The sequence below is a fragment of the Emydura macquarii genome, unplaced genomic scaffold, assembly GCF_026122565.2.
Source record: "Emydura macquarii macquarii isolate MOO-44397 ecotype Brisbane River unplaced genomic scaffold, CSIRO-AGI_Emac_v2 contig_1876, whole genome shotgun sequence".
Lineage (NCBI taxonomy): Eukaryota > Metazoa > Chordata > Testudines > Chelidae > Emydura > Emydura macquarii.
The window spans coordinates 22,635,295-22,650,191 of record NW_027132013.1 but is presented as its reverse complement, the minus strand read 5'-3'; the positions used below and the strand labels follow the sequence as shown (position 1 = coordinate 22,650,191).

At 44.0% G+C, this 14,897-nt stretch overlaps 1 protein-coding gene across 1 annotated transcript in view; it reads right to left on the bottom strand.

Moving 5' to 3' along the window:
• The window catches only part of SPTBN5 (spectrin beta, non-erythrocytic 5), a 128,531-nt gene that overhangs the window by 35,675 nt on the left and 77,959 nt on the right, over positions 1-14,897 (bottom strand). The window contains exons 35-40 of the mRNA XM_067557931.1: positions 12,065-12,183; positions 9,891-10,005; positions 8,523-8,636; positions 5,827-5,948; positions 4,988-5,150; positions 2,983-3,171 (exon numbers count right to left, since the gene is read on the bottom strand). Of these exons, the coding sequence (XP_067414032.1) occupies positions 2,983-3,171; positions 4,988-5,150; positions 5,827-5,948; positions 8,523-8,636; positions 9,891-10,005; positions 12,065-12,183 (822 nt within the window). The remainder of the gene's footprint in view (positions 1-2,982; positions 3,172-4,987; positions 5,151-5,826; positions 5,949-8,522; positions 8,637-9,890; positions 10,006-12,064; positions 12,184-14,897) is intronic.

Here is a 14,897-nt window from a genome sequence, read left to right as displayed (position 1 = left end):
GAAGGGAAAAGAGTAGCCTGGGACAAGGAGTCTGGTGAGACTGGGATGGGGTGGGGGGAGAAAGAAACTGTTGCTGAGCTGGAAGGGGTAGATTGGGACAAGGAGACTGGGACTGAGAGGAGGCTGGGAATGGTAGGGCAAGGAGGCTGGAAGGTGGGGTGGGGGAGAGGAGGCTGGGACTAGGAACCAGTGGGGGTGGGAGCAGAGTTGGTGGGAGCAGAGACAGAGCTGACAAACTGATGATGGGTGAGACTGGACACTGGCTAGGCAAAGAGACTGGGATAAGGATGCAGGGAGGGGGTGAGGAATAGATTGAGGTTGGATGAGGAGCCCAGAGAGGAAAACGGTGATCCAATGTGGGAGGAGTGAGACAGATCATATGAGGAGCCAGGAAGGGAGAACCGGGACTGGCTGGGTAAGGAGACTAGGTCAGAGCTGGGGTGCAAGGGGGTGAATTGGAACTGAGTGTGAGGAGTAGGAGCGACAAAGTTGCGGGGGAGATTGGAATGGAGAATGGAACTCAGAGAGCAAGCCCAGAACAGGGACTAGGTCTGGCTGGACAAGGAGACTGAGACTGGGATGAGAAGTCTGAGGAGTGGAGACTAGGTCTAGGTAGGCAAAAAGAATGGGACTGGAACAAGGAGTCAGGGGTAGGGAAGAGACAAGACTGGGATGGGAACAGGTTGGAGGGGATGGGGCAAAAATGAACAAACTGGGAGGGGGGGGGCAACAGGCAGAGAGTCTGTGCCCACTAGAGCACACACCCCTCCAGAGCCTGGAATGGAACCCAAGATACACAAGTCTCACCATTCCACTGCTGTCAGCAAATAGCTGTGAAACCCCCGGGCAAAGTGTGTATTCCTTTCCCCTTTAGTGCTAGTTCACATAGAGGATGACAACCTACTGCTGCTCTCAGTTACTCTGTTACCTCAAGTAGCAGACCTCTGTGTGGTGGATCTAAATGTTTCAACCCTACTGACGAATCATGTGGGTGTCAATGTGATGCCACAGGAAGGAATTTCTGTGGGTTTTAGTTGGCTTTTTTAAAAACCTAGGAATTACACACACACACACACACACACACACACACACACACACACACACACAAATGTTAAAAAGGAACATTTTTAAGGTTGCAAGATCAAGTGCTCATCAGTAAGGAAATGCCAGAATTAAGGTTTCCCGTGCCACCTTAATTCAGCCCCCTTGTGCATATGTGTTATGACAGAGTCTCTAATTTATATGATCATATACTATATTTTCCACAGGACTCCTGCTTTATTCAGTGCACAGGATGGACCTGCTTTGGGGATGAATCAGGGTTGTGTAGTAAAGGAGGCTGTTATCTGTCGGACCCTTGCCTCATTTGTTGCAGAAGTTGGAAAGTGACTAATGAATAAGGCAGTGGATGGCAGGAAAAGAAAGGATGGTCTCATGGTTGAGGCAGTTGAATGAGACCCTGGAGAACTGGATTCTATCCCTGTCTCTGTCACAGAGTTCCTTTATGATGCTGGGCAAGTCACGTAAACCAAACTTTCACAGGTGGTCAGTAATGGTGTATTCCTCATTTTTTGGGTGCTCAACATGAGACCCTGGGCTCTGATTTACAGAAGTGCTGAGCATTCACAGCTGCAACTGAAGTCAGTGGGAGCTGTGCCCTGAACATATGAAGTGCTATGCAATGTTAAATACTCTGAAAAATCAGGTCCTTGGTGTCTCAAATTGGGCACCTCAAATTAGTGGACACTTTTGGTCTTAATCTCTCAGCTTCCCAGTTCCCATCTGTAAAATGGAAATAACAACACCTCCTCATCTTGCAAGAGTGTGGTGAAAATAAATTCAACAACATTTGTGAAGCAATCAATCAATGGCACCGTTGCTCTTTACAGGGCATGGTGTATGCGCTGGATGAGCTCTTTGATGATTGCTGGGTCCAATGCACAAGCGACAGTCCCATCCACAGGTAGAGCACACCCATGTGCTAGCAACGTTATGAATCCGAGCAGCAGATTCTTTCCTCCTCTGACACCAGTCATCACAAAGCTTGATCCAGTCTGCCTCGCAACACCTCACTCCATCTACAAGCTGACTCCACCAACCAGAGCGGCATTCTGCACTCCTTTCCCAACCATAGAGATTCCAAAGGATACTAAGTCATCTTTAGAAGCATCCTGCAATCTGCACAGTGGTCTGCCTCTCTTTCGAGACCGTTCACAAGCTCCAGAGTACAGTACAATCTTTGGGATCCTGTATTCCGGCATTTGCTTGACATGTCCAAGTCCTTTCTTACTAATCAGCCTTCCCATGAATGACATACAAGCACAATTTAACACTTCCACATTTGTCACCCTCTCTTCCCATCTTACTCAAAGAATTTTACACAAGCATCTGAGATGAAAGCTGTTTATTCTTTTGGTATGGTTGGTGTAAGTCATCTATGTTTCTGAGCCATATAGAAAAGTGGAAGCACTCAGACACTTTATTGATGAGTACCATAGAAAATCCCATGAGGAAATTAATCATTCTCTCTTCAAAGCAGGGTTTGAATGGAGTGTGCAGTAAATAAAGCCTAGGACTGCACATGGAGCAATGAGGAGAAAACAAAATATTGAATAGCTGCTCATTCTCTGAGCACCAGCCAGCTTGTGCATTGTGGGGAAAAAAGTATGTGATCAACTAATTACACACTGTATCATAATGCATAGGCACAAGGGAGCCAAATTAAGGTTGTACAGGCAACCTTAATTCTGCCATTCTTAGCTGTTGAGTGCTTGACTTTGTCACCTCAACCATGTTCTTATAATATGGTTTTGTGTGTGTGTGTGTGTAATATATAAATGACATGTTATCATGAGTCTATGCACATATGTCCTCTCCACCTGTGTGTGGGTAATTCTGAATGAAGTCTGCCCATTCTTTTCAAAATCCCTCTGTGCACTGAGGAAGGTTCACTGATGCTGCATTTTTCTGTTGATCACTTACCTGTAAGTCCTGGGCCTGAAACAGTTTTACATATTGCTCCTGCCATGCCTTAACCAGTTCAGATAAGGCTTGCTGCAACCTGGACAGAGATTGGTGGATCTCGGGACTTGCATAGTGACCAGAGTTGGCAAGTTTCTGACCATAGCTGCCCAGGGAGTTGAATCTTTCCATTCGCGCTTCAATCTCCGTCTAAAGTACATTAGAAAGATTGATGTCAAAGGTTGATGGAAAGTCAGCAATTCAGGATATAGGTCTTTAAGGGAAGGAAATGGACTGTATTTTAACTTTCCAACACTAAGATTTGTAAGAAAAATCATTCATCTTTGTGCTATGTTACTGAAACGGCAAAGGAAAGTCTAAGCAAATCAATATGGAAAACAAATGCCCTTATTTCTCAAGGAGACACCAGTCCCTGCAAGTCAAGATTGTGATTTGTTTGGGAACAGAACGGGAAATGCTTAAAATTAAATGGACACGGATTTTTGATTTGCATAACATCATCTCTTCCTCTCATAAAGGTTGGTCCCTAGATGGCAAACTGTATTTGGGATTTCTCTTTTCCTGCCTCCTGCCAAATAAACTGACAGCAGATTATTGCATTATAGACACTGTTTAACCTTCTTTCATGGTGTTAAAGTGAAACGTTTAAAATTCTCTTCTAAAGTGAGAAAAAGGTAGCAATATGTCTATATAATGAATCCTTATAGTGAAAATGTAATTTATTAGGAATCCTGTAAATTTAATGTGGAGTTACAATATAAACTATTTTAAAATAAAATAACTGTTCAGTAAAATAATATTGTGCTCTCACTTTTTAGTACTATGGACATGTAAAACATCACAGACAGTTGATGGAAGAGTGAAATTCACCTGAAATTATCACTGCTGATTCTTAAATCCAACATTTCCTTCACTATTAGGCCTTGAGGGAATTGCTTTTAATTTTCTGTAAATTAGTAATTACAGTCCATTTTATGACTGGAAATTTGGAATGTGCAATAAAAATGTTTTGGGTGAGGCCTCTTTCTACTCCATGGTAAAATTAAAAACATTGTTGGATACTTTCTGACGTGAAAGAAAACTGACAGCACTTAAAACTTGCATCAGAATAACAGAGAATATCAGGGGTTTGTTATTAAATCTTGATCTACAAGATTAATTAGGATTGTATTTTGTTAGTGCTGGGATTTACAGAAAGTGCAGACTTTTATTCTTAACTTTTGTTAATGATTCTGGGAATATGCCTGCTCATAAAGGTAATAAAAATGCAAAGAAAATCTGACAAGTTAGAGGGAATAGCAGGATAAAAGAGATGGAACAGCTGAGATGGGGAAGAGGAAGTAACTGTATGATATAGATTATTGTTTTGTAAAGTTAATTAGTGATCCCACTTCCTAGTAGGAAATATATATAAATTATATAAGCAGAAGGGGGATTAGGTGATTCAAATAATTTGCACTGGGATAGGGAGTATTTCAACCTTCCATCATTCGGTCACAAAACAGGCTAGAAGTGACTCTCAGTTACCATCTGCTGGCCATTTGGTTCCTGTGTAAAATAAGTTGGTGGTCTCAGTTCAATTCCCAGTGGACAGCTGTCTGCCTCACAAAACGTAACCCATAACAACTGGTGCTAACTGATACCCTTGTTAGCAGTCTCAGCAGCATGGTCAAGGACTGAATGGACTTGGAGACTAAAGCACCTCTTTACATTTAGAGGTGTACTCTCCAATTCAGAGTTAGTGCACAGTGATGGCATTGTTTAGAGAAACAGGGACTGCCACACAGCCCATCTGCAGTATCTGTTCTGAGGACACACAGATGTCTTCAGTCTCCAAAGATGATATTCTGGCATCTTTCAGCATATTTTTTAAGAGAGAGGATGATCCAGTAAGGGGAGTATGTCCACTAGGGTCACTGGGGTGTCCTGCAGTGAGTAATTCCAGTCACAGTACCATGGGAAGTTTCTCCAGGGGATACAATTGTGAGCAAAGACCATTACTTGCCTTTCTCTCATGATGCTCCTCAATCATGCTGTCTGCCTCAGCTGAGCTTTTGGGAAGGCCCCCTGCTTCCATAAAGCCTCTGATTTTTTTAATCCAATCTAGCAGCTCTTTTAGCTCCAAGTTGAACTTCTGCAACTGGTAGGAGGCTGTCAACTTCTCCTTCCTGCCACACGAAACACAGTTATGCATTAGCCAATACAGGGTCAGTTTACTTCCTTTCCCTGCACAGTCACTGCCCCTGCATCATTCTTTACAAAGCTGCTGGGAGAAACTGAGGCTGGGGTAATTTGTAAACTTCAAGTCAGCCAGCATTCCCATACAACTCCTTACAGTGTTGCTGTTAAATTGAGCTCACAGTAGCTGCAAGCTGAAGTGGAATCACTAAAATGAGATTATTCTCTTCAGTGATTCCTCATGAGAGTTTGGAACTGGAGTGACCATAAATCCTTCACAACAATTCTCTTAAGTGATGATTCTTGCTCCGAGTCAGCCTTAGCATTTTTTGGATGGGCCTGAGAAACAATCTTTTGTCCCCACCAGACATAACTCCTGCACACAATGATCTCACCAAGGCTGGTCGAAGGATTTGGGGGAATTTAGAGAGATTATTTTTTGGGGTAAACCACAGCCTTATTGGACTCATTTTACATAAAAAATGTGTATGTGGAACTTAAATTCCATGAAACCACATTCTGCTGCAGAAGGAAAGCCCTGCTGTCTGAACTGGATATGGTATGAAGTCCTCAGGGAACTTTGGTGTCCCATGGCTTTGGGGCCCCAAGGAGCAGCTCTGTTTCTGCTGACAGAGGTTCAGATAGTAGCCTGGTAGAAGTCTTTACCTTTGTTTGGCCTGCCCTTGGAGTCGTAGCCAGTTGTCTTTCATCTCTCTTTGCTTTTTACTTAGTTTGTCATTTATGGATGGATTTCTCTTGCAAAGGCGGAAAGATTCCAACTCCAATGTCTGAGGAGAGATTTATAATGGGTTACATTTACTCAAATTTATTATTGTATTGGCTCCTATGAGCTAGCCTTTCCATTCAATCGCTTGGAGGAAAGGAATGTGGCTTATTTTTAGAGCCCAGTTTTCAATTACATGGGTGCCAAAATTGTGGCAAGTTGTTGCACGCCCAGACTCCACATTTGTTTGCAAATAAATCATCCAGATGAGCAAAACAAGTAATTATATGCAATTTTGCACACACACGTCAGTCGAGACTTACAGATGCTGTTTTTCTGTGTGTGGGTGAACATTTATTGGCACCACTTAGGTACTGATGTTTGAACATTTCACCCTTAAGAATGCTTTCACCTTCTCTGTATGCAGTGTTGTTGTAGCCATGTTGGTCCCAAGATATTAGAGACAGGTGAGGTAACCTCTTTTATTGGACCAACTTCGGCTGGTGAGAGAGACAAGCTTCTCTCGTTTATTGGAATGTATGATTGGTGTGAGAGGTGACTAAAACAGGAGGTCTTCTTGCCTGTTCATATTGGTGCCTTGAATGAGAAATGATGGCAGCTACAAGTGGGATTAAGGAACCTCACAGTGTAGGGGCATCAAGCCCATGAAAACGAATGTTGATAGATAATTGGCTATAGGTTACAGGTTTTGCTGAATATTCCAAAACAAAACAAAATCTACAGTAGAACCTCTAATTCTCCTTAATGGTGCACTACTCAGTTTTGCAGTTCAGAGATCATGTGAAAAAACAAACCGCCAGGATAGGGCCTTAAATAATGGTACAGCAGAGCATCACCAATATGAACAAAGGGGAGCTGGTCCATTGTGGATGGATGCTGTTTGAGGCCTATACTATGCTATGAATGAGGTGTGCCAGCAGCCAATTCCTAGCTCTGTTTCAGGGCATCACTGAGTGCCAGGAAGTAACATTGTGCACTCCCACTGGCCTGCTGAGAGCATGATGTTACTGACACTGGCTTGACCTTCATCACAGGATCAGAAACTCTTTTGTCTCTGCTTCAGTAAACTGCAGTCCCAAAACATCATTTTCAATGTGGGTTTGTGGTTAACTGAAGTGCTGTTTAGTGAAGTTCTAGTGCCCTTATTTAACGCAGCCTGTCCAAATTGCCCATGATTACAATCTGGATTCTCCACCCTCCACCACAAAGGTGAAATGATAAATATATATTTATAAATAGTGAAAAACTTAAAAGGAAGAATGTTACTTGCCCATCAAGAAAACATATTTGTCTCTGGTGAATCGAATTTTGCCAGGCAGATTTAAGCCATAAGGAAATGTGTGTGTGTATAGATGCAGTGGGGCTGGAATCATCAGAAAATATACTCATCCCACATTAAATGTACTGCAGCACATGACTAATAGTATGTGTGGGACAGACAATAAATATATAGGATTTTCACTAATACTCACCTCATTTTTATAGTATGAAAACTAACCAGTGGGGTATTATTTTATGAATGTTTCACACAGTCTCTGCCTTTGCATGTATTTTTTTTCAAAGAAAGCTGAGAGAAATTTGTGGCCTCCATACATGCATTCAAAATAAGTAATTATCCCTAAGCGTTCAGTTGGTAATGAAATTGGGATCACTAGCTCATGTGACCTGTGTGCCTATTTGGGAATCTTTCTACATAATTTATGAATTTATCTTTACCAGGCTGCAAACTTCATTTTGGATGTGCAGTCTTTTGACTTATCTGTGGTCTATTTGCCTCCATGTTGGGCTGAAAGTCCAAAGGCTGGTAGCAAAAGAATAGCAGAAGAGGGTCATTGAAGGCAAGTGCTCTTCCATTGAAGGGGAGTTGCTCTAAACAATAGGATGGCTCCCAATGAGGTTTAACAGGGGAGAGATTGCCATGGCAACGAAGTCACTTGGCAGAGAACTCTAATCACCTGGCAAGGATGTCGCCTGACAAAAGGGGCTAAAAGTTGTAAATTGGGAGGAGATGATTTATCTTGGTCTCTGACCATTTTGTATCCAACTAAAGAGCTCATATTTTACATGCATATATGCTGCTTAGAGGATTAAAATGTGATGTTTGGACATTGTGTTTAAAGGACTACACTTGAAAATTGTGCCTGTTGCGTTTTTCCAGTTTAGTTTAGAAGAGAAATGGATCCAAGCTTTTGGCTTAGTCCATTACTGATATAGAAGCCATGTTGCAAAGATGTAATAGGGATCTGGAGCCAAACTTTCCACAAATTCAGGGAAGGTCCAATCCAGCACCGAGATGTGGCACTATCTCCAGACAAGAGAAACATGATACATTAAAATCGTATGTTCCCTTCCTTCTCAGCTTTGATACTTCAGAAACGAGGGCATTTCATATGACAAATTGGGATTGAGGAGCACACAAAGGAACTACAATCGTTCATTATAAAGAAGTCTGCTCTGAGGATCTCTGTGTTTTCTATCTGCTATGTTCCCATCCCATTCTATCTTGTACTAAGTCTCTCTGAAGGAGCTCATCAAGCATTTTAGCACAGACAAAGAAACGAAAACAGAGCATTGTTTTAGCAGCCCCACTCTGTACCCTCCTCCCCCAGTTTCTGACCTCCATTTTGGACTTGATGACACTGATTTCCCTCTCCATTTCCTCATGTCTTCGCATCAGGTTTGCCACACTCTCCACGTCTTTCCCGTAATCCAGTGCTTGTATCAGTGCACTCTTGGGGGGGGGGGAAGAAGAAGGAGAAAAAACGACAGGATCATAGCTCAGCTCCTTCAGATGTTTTCTCTCTCCTTCTCTCTTCAAACCTTCTTTTTATCGGCCCCTTAAATGTCAACAATGCAGTGATAGTGACAACTTTGTGTGCCATTTATGGAGGTGTAGAACAAGAGTTCAAAACTCCTTGGCCAGTTCCAACCTTGCTTTGCCTAGTATACATCTGCATGCTTGTGTATGTAACATAAATGTGAGAGACACTTTCTCTTTTGCTCCATCCCTCTCTGTCTTTTTTTCCATAAACTAAAATACTAATAGTTAAAGACAACTACAGAGGGACTTTCATGGGAAATTTATCATGCATAAAATTACAATGAAAATGCATTTTGTGAAAATCTGAGGGGAATTTTTGAGTCCTCAAAATTTTGCTGGAAGTGAAATTTTGGAGACTTGAGAAGAACATGGCATTAATTTGCAAAAATTGTTATGGAAAATTTTACAATAAATTATTTACCAAGTTTAACAAGCGCTACTATATGTGTGTCTGCTGATATATAAAATCATTCATGTGAAATAGTACTTAGCCTTTATATAGTATTTTTCTTTCATAGATCTCAGCAAAAAGCAATGATGGGTATTATTAGCCTCAGTTTACAGATGGGGAAACTGTGGCAGTGAGATATTAAGTGATTTGCCCAACATCACACATTGAGTCAATGGCACAGCAGGGAATAGAACCCTGAATCTCTTATCTTAGTCTAGTATCTTATCCACTGCTTCTTGCTATGTCCCTTTTAAAGTAGCCATCCACTTCCTAAATGTCTAGGCACCAAGCTAAAAAGTGTCAGTCAATCTGTATTTCAATATTAACTGAAGAACATTATTTCTGACCCTAATCTGGAATTTTTGACAATTACTATCAATACCTTCCATCTGGAAGTCTCCATTATATTTGACTGCATTTTAGTCTTTCTACGGACTCTGATTCATAGGAAATCCTAGGGACAGTAAAGAAGTATATTACTCTAGCTGAGCTTGCTCCAGGATTTACGGATTGCTTAAAGATGTTTTGTCATTCCTATTTTGCACAAAGGCTATTATAAAAGGTCACCTCTGAATGCTCATTCTCTCTCTAGTAGTTGGATTGATGGGAGTTTATCCACTTATGCATAGATAAGTGCCCACTTATCTACAGGATGAAGTGAATTTTCTCAATGGGTGAAACCCCTTCAATTAACAAAATCATGAGCAGCTCACCTTCTCACTAATTCTCTCAGTGATGTCATCAATTTCTCTGATTAAAGCATGGATCTCCAGGGCTCCCTCCAGCTTCCTCCTGTATGTATTCAGGTTACCATGGAAACTGGTCCACCTTTTATTGAAAAAGATAAGTTAAGAGGAGAGCATGAATATCAGAATCTCCAGCGCAGCAGGTAGATCACATTCAAACATGGGTAAAATGGAATTTCTGAGCTCCCTCCACCCGTGACTCCCTCTTTCCACAGTAGCTCAGATGTGTCTCCTAGGTAAAGCATTAACTTGTAGGAAAGTTACTGTTTTAGGATATTTTAGGTAAGGGGATTGCTGATGGAGATAAGAGGGAGTGTTCCCAGCACTGGGTAGGGACTCTTGCATGGAACAAGTTCTCCTGACCCAACTGCCAAAAACCCTCAATGAACCCATACACCTCATCTCCATGCTGCTAGTTCCCAATCTGGCCATTGGGCTGTGAACTAGCAGGAGTGAGAAAAGTTGGTGAGGAATACAGGTTTTTTAGGGGGTTGGGATGGTACTAGTTTGGAGCTAGACAGGGTCAGCTCGGGGACAGAAGATGGTGGTAACAGACAGAAAGCAAAGAGAAAATGAGTGTCTATTGAGAGGAAAGAGAATCTGCTGTGGGGTCAGCAGCTCGGAGGAGAGCTAGAAAACCTGTTGTAGGACAGATATTAAACAGAGACAATTTGATAAGATGTTAGTGGAAATGATGTATGGAGTTGTTCTGTTAAATATAGAGGTCAGGCTGGGTAACCCAAGTCTGGCTCCATTGCCTGTATCTCCAGGAGTCTATTACCCTGTGTGGCAAAGCTCTGCCTCTACCTCTGTGGGTCCAGCACTTCCTTCTAGTGGTAGGTCAGGGAACTGCTTCACCCCTCAGTGTTCTTCCACCCTCTAGTTGTGGGGGAGGGTAATACAGCCTCTCTAAGATGGCCACTCCCTGCTGGCTCCCAGTCTTGTCTCCGGTTCTCAGAGGCCCTTGCCTCTTTGCTGGGGCTCTTGCCCCTCCAGTGAATGGCTGGTAGGGGACAAGGACTGGGGCCTGGTCCTACCTTTGACTCTGGGCCACAACCCAGGGACCCTACAATTAGCAGCCTCGTGCTGTGGCTTCAGGAAAGCTGCTAACTTCCCTGGGTTACTTCCCCATGCCCCTTGACTTAATGTCCGTACCCTGCATGGACAGGGGTCCTTCCTGGCCTCTTTGCCAGGGGAGGCTTTTGACCTCTGACAACCCCACTGGGCGTGGTAGTGCCAATCCAAATGTCCAGTTCTATCTTTCCCTTCTGGCAGGGTCTTTTCCCTCTGGCCTCCAGGCCTGGGAAAGGTCCTTTGCCCTTTTCAGGCAGGGTTTTTCCCTCCCCCAGTCTTTGTACCTGCAGGATTCTCTCCTGCCAGCATTCTGCTCCTTCTCCTAAACCCTCTTAGTTTCTGACAGCCTCTTGCCTGCTCACACCCTCTGATAGCTCACCTCACTCCCACAACTCTAGCCACACACCCTTTCTCTGGAGGAGAGGCTTTTAACAAGTCCTGGGCTGGGCCTTGATTGGCTCTAGGTGTGTTAATTAACCTCGAGTAACCCCTGCTCAGCTACCAGGGGAAAAGGGACTTGCTGAGCCTGCGGCTGATATATTAGCCTTCTAGCACTCTCCAGTAGCCATCTAGTCTGACCCTGTCAGACCTGATATTTCAAGCGATGCTCATCTCAGCCAAGAGACTCTACCATAGCAGGAAGGGAGAAAGACATCCTTTTAAAACTTCTTTGGGGCAACCCAGTGACCAATTAGAAGTACGCTAAGCTACCACGCCAAGGAGCAGGGCTTCATTCTTGTATTTGGCCTGGAAAGCATTGTGGGGCAGCATGTTCAGCTCCATGCTTGGAAAGATGAGTTATGCTTTGTTAAATGGGAAACCATTCTGGCCAACTGAAGTGCTGCCTTCTTTGAAGGAAGCTCTATTGGCTGGAAGTGGAAGCCAGTATGTTGTATGTCATGCTTGTGGAAGAAGGTGCTTAAAAGGATAACATTTGCATAAGTATCCTCAGGCTTTCTACAACCCACCCAGCCTAGCAGAAAACTACCATTCCCCTCCTGCCATGAAATCATTAGAACAGCTTTGATGGAACTTTTCTTCGTTCAGAACCTGGAATGTATACTCACTTCTCATTGAGCTGCTTCCGGTGCTGATATATTGTTTTCACCTCTTCCTTGTTCTGTCTCTCCAGTTTCATGGCCAAGGCATTGATGGCTCTGATGTGGGCATCATCCACTGTCACCTCCTACAAGACCAGAGCAAGAAGATATCATTTATGTGCCCAAAATGCCCATCATTGTGCCCAAGTTACGGCATTCCATTAGTGTGTGAAAAAGCCAGCTGCACAGAAGATCTCAGATCGGAATGCTCTTCCCTGATACAGCACTCTTGTATCAGTCTCAGATAAAGATGAAGTGGAGTCAAGGAGGGACATCACTGTGAAACCATTAATGGTCAGAGTTCTACACAAGGGCCTTAAAGGCTTCCTATCTAATCAGAGTGAAGACAGCTGCTAAACAAATCACCACATTCTCTTTTTAAAACATAATTCTACCTTAGAATGTATCAATCTTTTATTCTGCTTACTTACCACATAATATACTATGGAAAGAATAATATTTGCACGTAATTCATTATCTGGGCTATGCCACAGTAAAGATGTTCTTCTGAAGCATGACCTGTAGCTGGTTCTAAACAGTACGTGGCACTGAATGCAAAATAGTGGCATTCCAACACTCAAAAATATTGAATGTTGCAGTGAGTTCAGTAAATCACATACTCAGCAGGGAGATATTAATCATGGGTTGAGTACAGGCACAGTGGCAGGAAGCCAGCATTCGAATAATAGAAGTATTGATTCCATCTGCATTTTATATATGCTACGCACATACCAGCGTGCATATTTCTGTGACGCACAGCTGGAAAGTGAACACACTGAAAGCATTCTCTATTGAATATAATCTATTTGATCCAGGAGAAACTATTCTAATGAATCAGACCTCCACAGTCTCCTACGCTGGAGATTGGGAACTAGCAACATGGAGCTAAGATGTATAGGCAGAACAGGCTGGGGACCATTGTTCCTAGGATGGTTACTCACCACCATTATCCCAGGTTTGCCTGGCAGGTAACCCGGTGAGACTGGTAAAAAATCACTGTGTGGAAGAGTGCAAGCAGCTACCCATGCCTAGCCTCTCTCTGCTTGTGTCACTATGTGGAATAGTTAAGGTGACCATATTTCCCTGTGCTGAATACAGGATACCTGGTAAAATTACTTGTATATATCTATGTGTGTGTGGGGGGGGAGGGGGGGCATGCAGAGCTGGCCGGGGGGTTCTGTGGGGGGGGCATGCAGAACTGGCTGGGGGATATACACACACAGGGTGTAACACACACACTCCTACCCCTCTCTCACACCCGGGGGTGTGTGACCGACTGACCCTCCCTGCCTGGCACCCTCCACTTTCCATGCCCGCCTCTCCCAGTACCTGGCACTGCATCTTCCCGGCTTCCCCACCTCACCTGAGGCCTCCGCCTGCCTGCACTCACCGGCCACAGCAGCTTGCAGCGCGTAGCCAGAGCTGGCTGGAGATGGGCCTAGGGACAAGGCCCTACTGTCCGAGCTGGGATTGGCCCTGGAGCCGGCATGCAGCGGGTAGGTGGGTGGGTGGGGGCAGCATTGACTGACCAGCAGGAGGAGTGGCCCAGCCCCGTGTGCTGTGACCTTGCCCCGCCACCAACCTTGCACGCCCACCCCCATTGGACCCTTGTGCCCGCCCACTGCTCACTGCTGGTGGGAAGGCGGCTGGTGGACAAGCAAGGATCTGGCCAGCAGGACCTGCCAGAGTGCTGCAGCCATCTCCTTATGGGCCCCTTCTGAGTGTGGGCCACGCGCTTTGGCGCCATTGTAAAGCTGGTACTGATCAGTAGGCAGAAAATACAGGACAATTTGCCAATTTTTAAGAAAAAGTAAGAACACCTGCAAGAGGGCTTAAATATGGGACTGTTCCGTTAAAAATTGGACGTGTGGTCACCCTAGGAATAGTGTTATGACTGAGCACTGGTTATGGGGTGATCATTACAGCATCTACAACGCCAGTTTCTTCCTATAGGAGATTTGTACAGAAGAGTGCAGGAGAACTGGCTATGATGGAAATTCTCTGCTATCTAATGCAGAAACCACTAAACTACATTATTTTCTGAGGCACACAACCCACTTAAGATCTTCCTTACTTATAGATAGAAAAGGCAAGATTTTCCCTATCCAGACCCCCAGAGTGACTTGAGGATTATATTGTCCCCCCTCCTCCCCACTGCCACCACTCCTAACTCTTCTTTTTATTGGCTGCCACTACTTGTATCAGCCGCTTTATACTGTCCCTTAGCTACTAGCTCTGCGGGTGAGGGCTGATGGGCCAATGGAGATTTCTTTTGGACTTTTCTGGTCTCACTTCATTGGTTTTCCATTGCTGAAGTGTGGCAGTTTTGGCTCTCTGCCTAAATGCAACATTACTGCTTTCTCACAGGGACTCCTGAAGTTGGAGGCACTGGAAAGGAAAGCCCAGAATTTCTAACCAGGCCACAGGCATTTCAGGGGTCTCATTCTATGCATAGTAAGAGCTTCTCCTTCTGCCATTAGGGGACAGAAAGGGAAGATGTGAGATGTTCTGAAAGAATTTGGCAGTAAATGGGGAAGGACATAGGGACCCTGGCAGATAATGCTAAAGGAAACTCCCACAGACAGACCTAATATTTCCCCCTCCAAATCTTAATTAGATTTCCTAGGCTAGCATGTCAGCAACACAACACAGCTATTGTTTCTTGAATGTATAATGAGACCTATTTGCCTGTGCCCTAATTAGCACACCAACTGAGGAGTGAGAAAGCCTGCTACAGTTTCTTGCCATGGAGAACAACTCAGAGTTTTCAGCAAAGAAAACTGGACCAGGCAGGTAGTGT